Raw genomic sequence first — 12,692 nt, forward strand, 5'->3', positions numbered from 1 at the left:
ATCATCTGTGAATCAGAAACTGTCTTGAGAGTCTTGAGTGAGCTCAGTGAGGTGAGCTGGAAAGCTCTCAGCCCTGCACCTGGCATACAGTAGGGGTTCGCTCCTGTGATCATGGTTGTTGTCGCTCCCTGATCGCTGCCATATTGCCAGTGCTGCTCGCCCAACCACTTCCCAAAGCAGATTCTTGGTGAAAGACTATGGGCTGAACTTGAAAGGCCCTAGCATCCAGGAAGTCAATGTTCATCTTCACCTTTGGCCCTGGCTTAGCGTACCCATTCACCCAGGTATGGTGCCCTCACTATTGCTGTGTCAGGCAAAAGGAGGCATCACTGTCCTCGGCCAAGCCCCTGAACAGGTACCCACAGACTTCTTACCAGAATGATGTCAGGAAGTTGGCCTCTGAAGCTTTGAAATGGCCCTCCCCAAGTGGCTTGTGATGACACAAAACACAAAGCCTCGCATATCCCAGGTGCAAAGCCCAGAGCATAAGCAGCAAGTCCCTGTTTCAGTGCTCAGAAAACCAGTGACCACCATGCTAAGTTTCTGCTCTGAGAACCAACACACTGGAGACCCCAGAGACTAGTGTGCCTCAGGACATGCTTCTGCCACCAAAAGCTTTTAGAATTCAGCCCAGCCCAAAATGAGCAAACTGCCTTGGACTATACCCACCAAGCATAGCTCTGGCCCCTGCTGGGACTTGTGTCTGGAGGAAACCCATGCCTCCAGGAAAGACATAAATGGGGTCTTCATGTGGTCCTGAAATCACCATGAACTTTGGCCATCAAACACTGCTCACCAGGCCGAGTCACCTACTCTGACGTACACCTGGGGACAGGTTCTGGCTCCTAGCCATGGATGGGAAATCACCTGTGGCAGGTCATGGGCAGGACTGACTCTGGAGTCAGATGCCTGGGCTCAAGTCATGGCTCTACAGCTCACCAGCAGCATGACCTTGGGTAGGTCCTTTGACTACTGGAACCATTGGTGGATCTGTTGACTTAACAGATCACTGTGGTCTGCTGCATATGAAACACAGTCCCGTCAGATTGCTTCTCTGGAAGATAATACCAAGATCAAGTAGTGTTTTAGATTTTGTTTCCACCAAAGCTACTGAGCATGAGTTCTCAGTTGGAGTACCTTGGCTTTGTTTTATGTTGATGGTCCTCAGTTATAAGCTTCTGACAAGTGTCCAATTCAATGTCCCACCCAATGAAAGACCCCAGAGGCACATAACACTCAGAGGAAGATAATCAGCCTTGCTCTGAGTTAATTAGAGAAGTTAGTGCAATAGAGGACTCAATACAGCAATTTAAAATTTTCTGAACCCATGAAAAAACAAATTACAAAGTATTTCATTATTGGGTTACTTGTGCTTTCATTTTTGGATTATAAGGGTCTTTTATATAGGGTACACACTAGACCTTATGAGATACATGATTTGTAAAAACTTTTTCCCATTCTATGTTTTTTTTTCCTGCTTTCTTGATTGTGTCCTTTGAATCACAGAGTTCTTAACTTGATAGTACACAGTACTATTGTTATTGTTTCTTTGGTTGCTTTGCTTTCAGTGTGTAAGAATCCACTGGCTACATTAAGGTTGCATGGTCACCTCCTATAGTTTGCTGTTTCCTTAAGATAATGTTGAATTTGCCTTTTATTTCTCTGGACGGCGAGCAGAGGTTTCTGTGACTCGCCGTCTGTTGTGTCTGAGTGTGCCTGGCCACCTGGTTCTGTGCTGTCTGGTCTTGAAATTCATCCTGAGGACACTGGAGGCCCTCAGCACATTGCCTTTGGCACAGAGGATTTTGGTTTGCTTTTGCAAGGTACCTTTAAACTCAGTCCCTGGGTTGAGGCCTTTAAACATCCAGGGGACAGACCAGAACTGCAGGTTCATGTGAAGGCCATGGGTGGCCACACAGCCCTCCCCACTGGCTTGCTTGGCCAGTGTTTCCATAGCCCTCCTCAGGTTCCCTGATTTGCTGAAATGACTCAGGAGCTCAGGAAAGCAGTTTACTCTTGTCACTGTCCAACAACAGGAAGCTCTGTAGAACCCCGGTGTGGGGGGCTTATGGCCATGTCACAGGCATGATTGATGGACTGAATTGGCCATTCATCAATGATTCTCTCTCCAGCCCTCTTCTCTCCTAGGAGATTTGGAGGTGGGGATGTAAGTTCCAAGCTTTTAATCAAGGCTTAGTCTTTCCAACAACTGGCCACCAAGAGTCACCTCCTTAGAACAAAAGGCCTGCCTGTTACCCTTCTCACTCAGGGAATTCCAAGGATTTTAGGAGCTCAATGTCAGGAACCAGGGTCAAAGGCCAAATATCTGTCTCCCATTATTCTACATCCCCAGAGTAGATAATTCCATTTTTCAGAATTGCTAATTGGTATAAAATTCTTTTCACTGAACAGAGCACATCTATTTTTTCTGCTTTGTTCTCCACAGCCCCATAGGGTAAGGCTGAGCCCTCTTCACCATGATGGGTCTTCCGTATTCAGAGATATCTGTTGTGTTCCTTATTAGATGGAACCAGTGCCTCCATTATCCTCCTTTCTGTTCCTTGGGTACATGGGAGGCCACTAATGAGCATCTTATTTTTAATTTTATTAGTTTCTTAACATATTTATAAGTCATCATGCATATTGACCCTTCTTGTTTAGTCTACCTCCTCACTATTAATTTCTCATTCCTACTTCTATAATTTTAGTAATAATATTGAAAACTTACCAAATATACTTACTATGTGTCAGAATTTTTAACTGGCAAATTTATTTACTTTTGATTGACACATAATCATTGAACATAGTTATGGGGTACAGTGTGAAGTTTCAGTGTGCAATGATCAAATCGAGGTAATAACATCTCTAGCCAATGAGCCTTAAGTGCTCAGAAGGAAACACAGGGCTCTGGATGTGCTCTATAAGGCCACAGAGGAAGCTGGGCTTTCTCCTTCCTTACTGTAGACACTCCGTCTACTTTTTTGAAGCCCCTAAACCCACTATGACCTGACAGTATGGCGTCCCCCACCCCTGCCTATTTCATGTGTGCTGGGGTTTAGCAGTGAGGCAGTGTGGGGTTGCAGGGATGACTTTGGAGTTACACAGACCTAGCTTCCCATCTCAGCTCCAACACTTACTGGTCTGCAGCTCGGTGTCTCTGAGCCTCAGCTCCTGATTGGTAGAGAGGGAGATGCAGCCCACTTCACAGCACCTAGCCTCCCCGCCCTGCACTGGAGTACTTCATATTTTGCACCTAAGGGTAGGATTTTGCATTATCTTCACTGAATTTAATCTCATTAGAGAGTCCCATGATTGTTAATTATCAAGAATTTTTGTGACATCTTGATTTTGTCACCTGTCCTATTAGCTGAAACACTGAGCAGCTTTATATTTCCTTCAGATATTCTTGTCTTGCCATCTGTGTGCTCATTCAGATTATTAATTAAAATGTGCATGACCCCCAGGTGGGTCTAGCACTAGGGAGCTCCAACACTGCTCACTTGTATGTACCAATTAATAGATAGTGGAGCAGAGGGGACAGTCTCTCGGCTCTTTACAACAATGGTCGTTAGCATGGGGATGGTTCTCTTATACACTATTGAGGGATGTAGAAATTAGTTTAATCTTTGGGGAGGGCAATTAGCAATAACTACAAATGTGTATACCATTTGGCCTCAGTTCTGCTAAGATGTGTACTGCAGCAATATTTAAAATAGTGGGAAAAAATCTGGAAACAACTTCGATTTCCATGAATAGAGGAATGATTAATATAAATTATGGTACAATTATGACTGTATAATTGAAATACTGGAATGATTAGTCTCAACTATTGGAAAGATGAAGTAGAACTGGGTGTGGTGATGCATGTCTATAATCCTAGAGGCTTGGGAGGCTGAGGTAGGAGGATCAGAAGTTCAAGGCCAAACTCAGCAATTTAGGCCCTAAGCAACTTAGTAAGACTCTGTCTAAAAATTCTAACAAAATATTTTTAAAATGACTGGGGATGTGGCTTAGTGGTTAATTGCCCCTGGGTTCAATACTTGGTCCAAAAAAAAAAAAATGAAATAGAGGTATATTCACTACCATAGAAAAACATCACAGCAGAGTGTTAGACAGAAGAGCAAATTCTAGAATTATTTGTATAATATCCATTTTCCTTCTGTAAAAAAAAAAGATAAATATGCTTGTCAATATGTAAGAAAATTTCCAAAAGGATACTTGAGAATGTAACCATAATTGCTTCTGGAGAATGAGCCTGAGAGTTCAGGACAACAGCTGGAGGCTTAGCTTCCCTCCTTGGACTCTTCCATGTTCTTCACAGGTTTTATAAGTCTATAGTCAACCCAAATTATTAAAAAGAATAAGTTAGATCTGTATATATTAAACAAATTAGCTCTTTATGTCTTGACATAGGACTATTCCCAAGATGCTGTTGTACTTGTTGAGACAGTGTCTCACTGTTGCCAGGCTGGTCTTGAACTGGTAGGCTCATGCAATCCTCCTGCCTTAACCTCTTAAATAGCTGGGACTACAGGCGCGTGCCACCATGCCCTGCTCCAAGATGTTTTCTTTAGTGAAAAACCAAGCTTCAGTGTAATATCTGCACTATTGTCCCATTTATGAAAACAAATCATGTATATGTGTGTATTCACATGTATGTGTCTGATGTGTGTGTGTGTGTAAAGGAAACACATCTTTGAAAATGCATTAAGAAGATCTGGCACTATCCAAAATCAATCTGATAGTATGGTTATTTTAGGGAAAAGAAGTGGAATGGAACGTAGAAGATGAGGAGAAAATGGATTTTAATTTTTGTTTAATTTTACTTTTTTACAAGCAGCTTCTATCCCTGATTACAATTGTAATTTTTAAAAAATTAGTTTTTTAAAAAATATTTATTTGTTTTTAGTTGTATACAGTACCTTTATTTTGTTTATTTGTTTTTATGTGATTCTAAGGATCGAACCCAGGGCCTCGCACATGCTAGGCAAGCACTCTACTGCTGAGCCACAACCCCAGCCCCCCAAAATTTAGTTTTTTTTTAAAAAAATCTATCTTCCATCCTGCCAGGGTTCTCTTAGCAATTTAATTGAGGAACTAAAAGCCAAGCTATTCAAGGCTTTCACTTTTTTATTGAGCTCACTATGAAAGAGATGATGTAAAATCATAGGCATTATGTGAAATTTGGGGACTCATTTGTTGCAGGTTTGTATTGTGTTGATTCTCTGCTTGAAGCCAAATATTTAAGAACATTCAAATAAAATCAGTGTTTCAGGGCGTGGGTTGTGGCTCAGTGGTAGAGTGCTTGCTTAGCATGGGTGAGGCACTGAGTTCAATTCTCAGCACTGCATATAAATAAATGAATAAAATAAAAGTCTATCAACATCTAAAAAAATTTTTTTTTAAAAAAATCAGTGTTTCATATATAGATTTTGTTGAATTCTTAAAATATCCTGGCCAGTTTCAGGCCCCCTCCTTCACATTCCACAAGTATAAATGGGTTTTAAAAAAAAAAAAAAAGAGTGAAGGCAATAAGAAGCTTTGGTGGGCTTTGGAATTCAAAGCAGAGAAGACGAGGTTTTCTGAGCCTTCGAACTCTCTGGACAGCTGGCCTGTCCAGGCACTTCTGCAGCATAGAACAGTGTGAGCCCATTAACCTACTGAGACCTTTAGCAAACGTCTACATGGGTGTAAAGTAAACACGGGCAGTTGCAGAGCTAAATAGTTCAGTTATCTAGAAAATACTCTCATCACAATATTTCCTCCTAACTTTCTTGTCAGCAGCAAATAACACATTCCTGTTTCATTGACACCTTAAATTGCTATAGACAAAGTTTCGGTATTCCTGACCTCCTTTGTAAAATCAGGCATATGTAAAATAATTAGAATTTATTGAGAATTAAAACCACAGTTAGGTGCTGCTGCACTCTTCCAGAAGTGCTGAAGTGAAGACCTGAAATGCTGAGCATCTGGTCAGGGGCTATGGAGCAGCTGGAACCCACACATGGTGAGTAGGAGTGTGAAGTGGTGACTCCTCTTTGGAAATCTGTCTGGCAGCACCTATTAAAACTGAACGTGTGCATCTTCTGTGTCCCAGGACAGAAAGACACAGAACGTTCACAGTGACTTTATTCTTAATAAAATCACAAACAATCCTAATGTCCACCAGCTGGAGAATGAACCTGAGCTGTTACCACCCATGGACCACACAGTGTGAACAAGAAAGAACGGCTGCAGCCAGGGAAAGGAGAACATCACAGACAGAATGTCACAGGACTGGAAACCTGGAGAACACAGGAAGTGATTTCATTTTTATGATGTTCCAGAGCAGATAAAGCCCGTGGAGACAGATGGCAGCTAGTGGTTGCCTTTGAGGATGTGGCTGGGTAATGACAGGAGCCTCCAGGACACTGAGAACACTTCCGGTCGTGATCAGACAGTGGTTACCAGGGTGCTCACATGTAAAAAGCTGGACACTTGCATGTCCCATTACGGCCACTATGTCATCCCAAGTAGGCGCTTGTTTTCAGAGATGTTCTCCTGGGTCCTGGGCAGGGGGTTGTGGCTCTGGCCCTGTTGCTTCCTGTGTGCATTCTTGTCTTCACATCCCGTCATGTGTGCTTTTCATCAGAGCCAGGAGGTGCTTGCTACTGAGACTCACAACTTTTTGGGTTAAATATTTATTTCAGTTAAATATTCAGTGAAGATGAAAGTTAAATAGGTAACTTTTAAATCATTTTCTAAAAAAAGGCCTATAATTAACAGCTTGTACCTGACTTTTGAGATGAGCCACTGCCCAGTCCCATTGTCCTTCCCTCCAGATGCTGGCTGCATCTTGCCTCTCCTGGGTTAGTCCATTCCACAGTTGCCACCAGCAGCCTCTAGAGAAAGGCAGGCAGAGGCACGTGCTTCAGAGGTCCTAGGTGTGCATTTTCTGTTCCTTCAACCCTTCTCAGCAGTCTGCTGAAGTCTGTAGATCCCTTCTCAGAATAATATTTTTAAAGGCATATAAAATAAGAGGATTGGGGCAGAGGCTGTTGCTCAGTGGTAGAGCACCTGCCTTGCTCGTGTGAAGCACTGGGTTTTATCCTCAGCACCACATAAAAATAAACAAATAAAGATATCATATCCATCTACAACTAAAAAAAATATTTTTAAAAAGCCACAGAGGATTACAAAGGAAATGGTTGATCAATAATCAAGTTATCAGAATTTTTTTTTCATATTGCTGGGGAATCAAACCTAGAGTCTCGTGTATGCTAAGCAGGTGTTGTGCCACCAAGCTATATCCCCAGCCCCAGGAGGATTTTCTAAACCTAATTCATGATATATGTGTTTTTTGCTTATATTAAATAACCAATCCAGAAGTAGATTCTGTAACTACTATAATTTTAAATGGTGGAAGAACATAAACAGTGTTTCTAGATAGCTGCAATCATTATATGAGTTTTATCAAGTTTTTAAAAGTATCTGGTGTGTGTGTGTGTGTGTGTGTGTGTGTGTATGTGAGAGAGAGGGGGGGGGGTTTACCAGGACTGTTCACTCTACTGAACTTTATTTTATATGCTCGTCTTGAATGAAACACTAAATTCTGGAAGTTAGGGAAAATACAGATGTATTTGTTTTGCCCCATTTGAGTCCTTTCCCCCTTTCCAGCCTCAATTCTTTCAGAACCCCTGGCATAGAGCATTGGTTCTGAAAATTTCATGTCATCAACATCACCCGGTTGCTTGTTAAAATGCAGATCTTGGATTGCAGTGTAGTGCTTGTCTAGTTTGCATGAGATCATGGGTTTGATCTCCAGCACCACAAAAACAAAACAAAAAAAGTATCCAGAGAGATCCGGAGGAGGAGTTCTACAGTGAACTCAGGAGTGCACATTCCAACAAATCTGAGAAGTGCTGAGCTGCCATCTGGTGCCGCTGCCTCAAAGAACCCTCTCTGAGTTGTGCAAATCTTGGAGGCTCCAGGAGTTTAGCTGTGCTGGGGACATGAGAGAGTCTCCTCTTCAGGCTCTAGGAAGCTTTCTAGGTTCCAGGGCTCAAGGCAATGATACCAACTATTGAGGGGTCTGACTGGCTGAGGCCAGCTTCCTGGGCTACACCCTGCTCTGGTCCACTGATGCCCAAGGTTGGCTGACAGGCCCTAGGTAGAGGCGGCACTCTGCCTGGTGTCAGGTAGAGACCTCTGTGGAGCAGGAGCACTGCCAGGGCTCCTGGTTAGGAAGTAAAGGGCTGTTGCTAGTGAACCTATGAGGAGCAGATTCCAACAATACGCCCTCTTAAGTCACACCACAAGGTCAAAGCCAAGAGGGACACCCTGATCAGGTGATCAGAATTAACCTCACCAACAAGGAGCACAGGGCATCTTGGGCCAGTGTCTCCATAAGCTGAGAAGGACCAGCCTCACTCATGGTGCTCCCACAGGTGTGCAGACCCCGAGTCTAAGTGCGGAGAAATGTCAGGCAGACTCCAAACGTGGAGGGCTTTATTTAAAAAAACAGGAAAAAGGGTGCTGGGGTCTTCAAAAATGTCACTGTCATAAAAGAGAATGTGTGGAAAAGTTGCAGATGAGGGGAAGCTAGAGGCATGACAACAAATTGATCCGCACTAAAGAAGGACAAAGCTTCAAACAGCACTGTTGAGCCACTTGATGGAATGGGAATATAGAAAATAAAAGCGATGCACCAATGTTAAACGTACAGACACTGGCAAAGCCACGCTGTGGTTATGTAAGATGTCCCTTTGCTTGAGAAGTACACACTGAAGCGTTGAGCAGTAAAGGGCTATTCTTTTTTTTTTTTAATAACTTTACTTTATTTATTTAATTTGTTTTCATGGCGCTGAGAATCAAAACCAGAACCCAATGCCTCACACATGCTAGGCAAGTGCTCTACCACTGAGCCAGAACCCGAGCTCCCAAGGGCTATTTTTTATGCATCTGAGTCTTGAATGGTTCAGAAAAAATTGTGTGTGTGTGTGTGTGTGTGTGTGTGTGTGTGTGTAGGTGAGAGAACAAATGGCGGGTGAGACGTTTTCACAGGGGAGCCTGGTGAAGGGGATGCTCTCTGCTTTCTCATTCTCACAGCTCTCTTCACTGTTCTTATTCTTGCCACTCTTATATAAGTTTAAAAATTTTTTCCAAATAAAGATTTATACATATTTAGCTGCAGCTGTTTTTCAAAATTCAAGATAATCCAAAAAAAGCATAATAATATTAAGAAACTTTAACCTACAGTTTTATTCCCTGATAAGTTAAAAAGGCAGGAACACACAAAAAAAGACACAGAAAATGATGTAATGGCTAAAATTAAAGAGAGAAAACACCTCTGAAATGGGAACTGGCTTCAATTCCAGCTCTGCTACTGATTATCTCTGCATCCATAAGCAACATTTATTAACTTACTAAGTCTCGATTTCCTCATCAGAAAGAATGGGGTTAAAGTAGACTGTGTCTCATCAAATTGATGGTGGCAGTTCTGGAAATAATGCATAGCCTGATACTTGGCATTTAGAGCTCTTGGCAAATGTTAGTATTTCCAGAGCTATGGTAAAGGCAGGAAGTTTCTCGATTCAGTTTGTAACCCCGAGAATGTGACAGCAACACAAACACCAAAGAAGCTTCAATCCATCTCATTAACAACTATGATGCATAAATCATTTTTTAAAGCCAGCTTTCCATTAAAAGAATAATACCCCATGACCCAGTAGGGTGCATTCCAGAAGTCTAAGAATTCTTCAACACCAGAAGAACTGTTGCTATATATAACACATTACATCACTATGATTTTCCTCCATGTAACTATTCTCTCAATAGTGGCAAAAAAGAAGAAAAAGCTCTTAGTAACATTTAATATTCATTCCAGATAAAAACCTCTTTGAAAATTCAAAGTTGAAGAAAAGTTTCTCAAAATTATTGAAAAAAAAAAAACTGATCGCAAACATCTAGCAAATCACCAGAGGCAAAATCAAGAAGTACTTTCTAGTAGCTTGCCTCCTACACAAGGCACAAAATAGATGTCCTTGGAGCTTTGGTAGAGTAACTGCCAATCATTCAGAAAAATGTGTGTCTAACATAACCCCTTCCCAGTCCAGGCAAGACTCAGACATTCACCATAAAAGTATTTATTACCTTATGAAGGTTGGGAGTGATAGTGTTCAAAAAATTAGAATTAGGTTAATTGATAAACTAGTAGGAAAAAATTGATCTTTACTTCATAGCAAACATCAAAAATGCTCAACAGATTAAAGAGTGAAATGTAAAAATGAAGCCACAGAACATTTAGAATTTAAAGGTAAATAGTTTCATTAATAATGGTATGGAGGGCTGGGGATGTGGCTCAAGTGGTAGCGCGCTCGCCTGGCATGTGTGCGGCCTGGGTTCAATCCTCAGCACCACATACAAACAAAGATGTTGTGTCCGCCGAAAACTAAAAAATAAATATTAAAAAAATTCTCTCTCTCTCTCTCTCTCTCTCTCTCTCTCTCTCTCTCTCTCTCTCTCTTTCTTAAAAAAAAATAATAATAATGGTATGGATGGGCTGGGGCTCAGTGGTGGAGTGTTTGCCTATCATGTGTAAGCCACTGGGTTCCATTCTTAGCACCACATATAAACAAATAAAGGTTCATCAACAACTAAAAATATATTTTTAAAAATAATGGTATGGAGAAACCTTTTTATGTAATGATACTAAAGACAGGAGCTAGGAGGGGAACAATCTGAGAAATTTAAAACATCCCTCTGTGCCCAAAATTATCATAAGCAAAGTTAAAAATTTAACTTATTAGAAAAGAAATGATTTGCATTTTATTTCAAATTTTCACAAATAAATATGAAAAAATAATATACAACGATTAGAAAACGGACAAAGGACATAAGCAGGTAACCCACAAAAGAATTGTAAATAATTAATAAAAGTATAAAGGAAATGTTCAATTCCGTTGGTGAACAAAGAAACCCAAACAACGTTGAGATGACATTTTTGCCATTAAATCATGAAGAGGAAACATCAAGGGCATGGGAAGGGGCAACCTCCATCAGGGCTTGGGGAGCTCTGATCGTGGCACCATGTCACAGATCCCTGGCGATGTGCCTACTCCTTGGCAGAGCAGTTTGGCTTCCAAGAATTTGTCCTCCAGGGATAACCTGCCACATTGGCATTCGAGCCGGGGATTAGGTGTTCAGCACTACTTTATTTACAGTGGTCAGATATTGTTAAATAGTCATATTGTGTCTACAGGGTGGACTGTCACCTGAGCCAAAAAGATTAACATTGTAGAAATATATTTATTGACGTGGATAAGAGCTAAGGCAAGCCAGAGGCTGTATGTTCAGTACAATTCATTTTGGTAAGAAGAATGCATATGAGTATGCATAGAAAAAATACCCAAATATTAATAATGATTATCTTCAGATAAAGTTACTTGTTATGTTCATCCATATTTTCCACATCAGTTGGGTGATTTTTATAATATATCTTAAGAATTTTACATAGTTGTGGGCTTGAGGTCAGAGGCTGAGATGTGTTGGAGGTGAAATGTGCCTGTGTCAGGTAGCGAACAGCTGGCACTCTGGGGGCACCAACCCCCAAATGTTGTGAAACCTCTGACAGAGCTACCTTATACTCCTATCAGTTCCCGCCTCACTCGGTTCTCTCTCGTGCACCCGAGGGCCTCTGGAACACCTCCATGATGCAGACTCAGACCAAGTGTCTTTTCTAATGAGAACATGAAGTTAAGAGCCCCTGGGTGTTGCTTTGAACAGTGGTTTTTTTCTGGTTCTTTGGCTTCTGGTTCATTTCCAGCTTATTCGCTTTCTAAGTAAGGCTCTTAATGGCACAAACTTTGTTCCATTACAGAATGCGACTGCTCTGCCAGGTACTTGGCGAAGAACAGACGTGCACTTAGAGAACCCGGAATACCACACCAGATGGTATTTCAAGTATTTTTTAGGACAAGGTAATTATGCCATTATAGTGGTTGGGAAGAAAAGATACTCAAAATGAAAATGAGTGCTAGTGTAATTTCTGGTGCTATATATGAGGGAAACTAGGCAATTTAGGGACACTAAGGTCAGGGCATTTCACTTCACTGTCAGTAGTAAGCTTTGTAGATTAAAAGATGCTATTTGGAGTCGCAGCCCTAGGAATTTTTCTTTCCTCTTTTTTTTATTTTTTGATTGTGATTTGTTTTGTCATTTAGATTTTTTCCAAGTTGTTTTGTCCCTGGGGAGTTAAAGGGGATTATAGAATCTGAATGAGGGCTTTGAGAGACTAGAATTTTCAGGTGGAAAAACAAATTTAGTGAGCTTTGAACATAGGCAGTGAGGCAGAAAACTGGTTCCCCAAGCTTCTGGGCCAATGTGGAGCAAGAGGGGCATTAGACAGTGGGTGCCGGTGCCATTCAGCGTGAGTAGCCTGCTATTGCCAGGCAGCCTGCAGAGCAATGGGGACAGAGTACAGAGGCAGCGTGGTCCCTGCCTTCAGGCACCCACACAACGGGTTTGCATCTATTAACAGAGGATCTTACAGGAGCTACTCTCCACTTCCTGCGAGTCCACTTCCCTATTTTTAAAGTAGGTGTTAGTCCCTACCTAGAAGGTTTGAAAAGAAAACATAGCACTAAACCCAGTGCCTGACACATCCCAAGAGCTCAGTCACTAAGAGCTTTCCAACATCATACTTCTAGAACAAA

The 12,692-nt window shown here is 41.6% G+C and overlaps 1 protein-coding gene across 10 annotated transcripts in view; it reads left to right on the plus strand.

Annotated features, from left to right (window-relative positions):
• Positions 1-12,692, plus strand: part of Garnl3 (GTPase activating Rap/RanGAP domain like 3) — a 145,694-nt gene that overhangs the window by 59,611 nt on the left and 73,391 nt on the right. For all 10 annotated transcript variants that reach the window (XR_013438305.1, XM_078048246.1, XM_078048247.1 and 7 more), the window contains one exon: positions 11,858-11,957. Coding sequence is in view for 8 of the 10 variants with exons in the window: in XM_078048246.1 (XP_077904372.1) it covers positions 11,858-11,957 (100 nt within the window). In the remaining 2 variants the exon portion in view is untranslated. The remainder of the gene's footprint in view (positions 1-11,857; positions 11,958-12,692) is intronic.

This window comes from Ictidomys tridecemlineatus, chromosome 4 (genome assembly GCF_052094955.1).
Source record: "Ictidomys tridecemlineatus isolate mIctTri1 chromosome 4, mIctTri1.hap1, whole genome shotgun sequence".
NCBI classification, from domain to species: Eukaryota; Metazoa; Chordata; class Mammalia; order Rodentia; family Sciuridae; genus Ictidomys; species Ictidomys tridecemlineatus.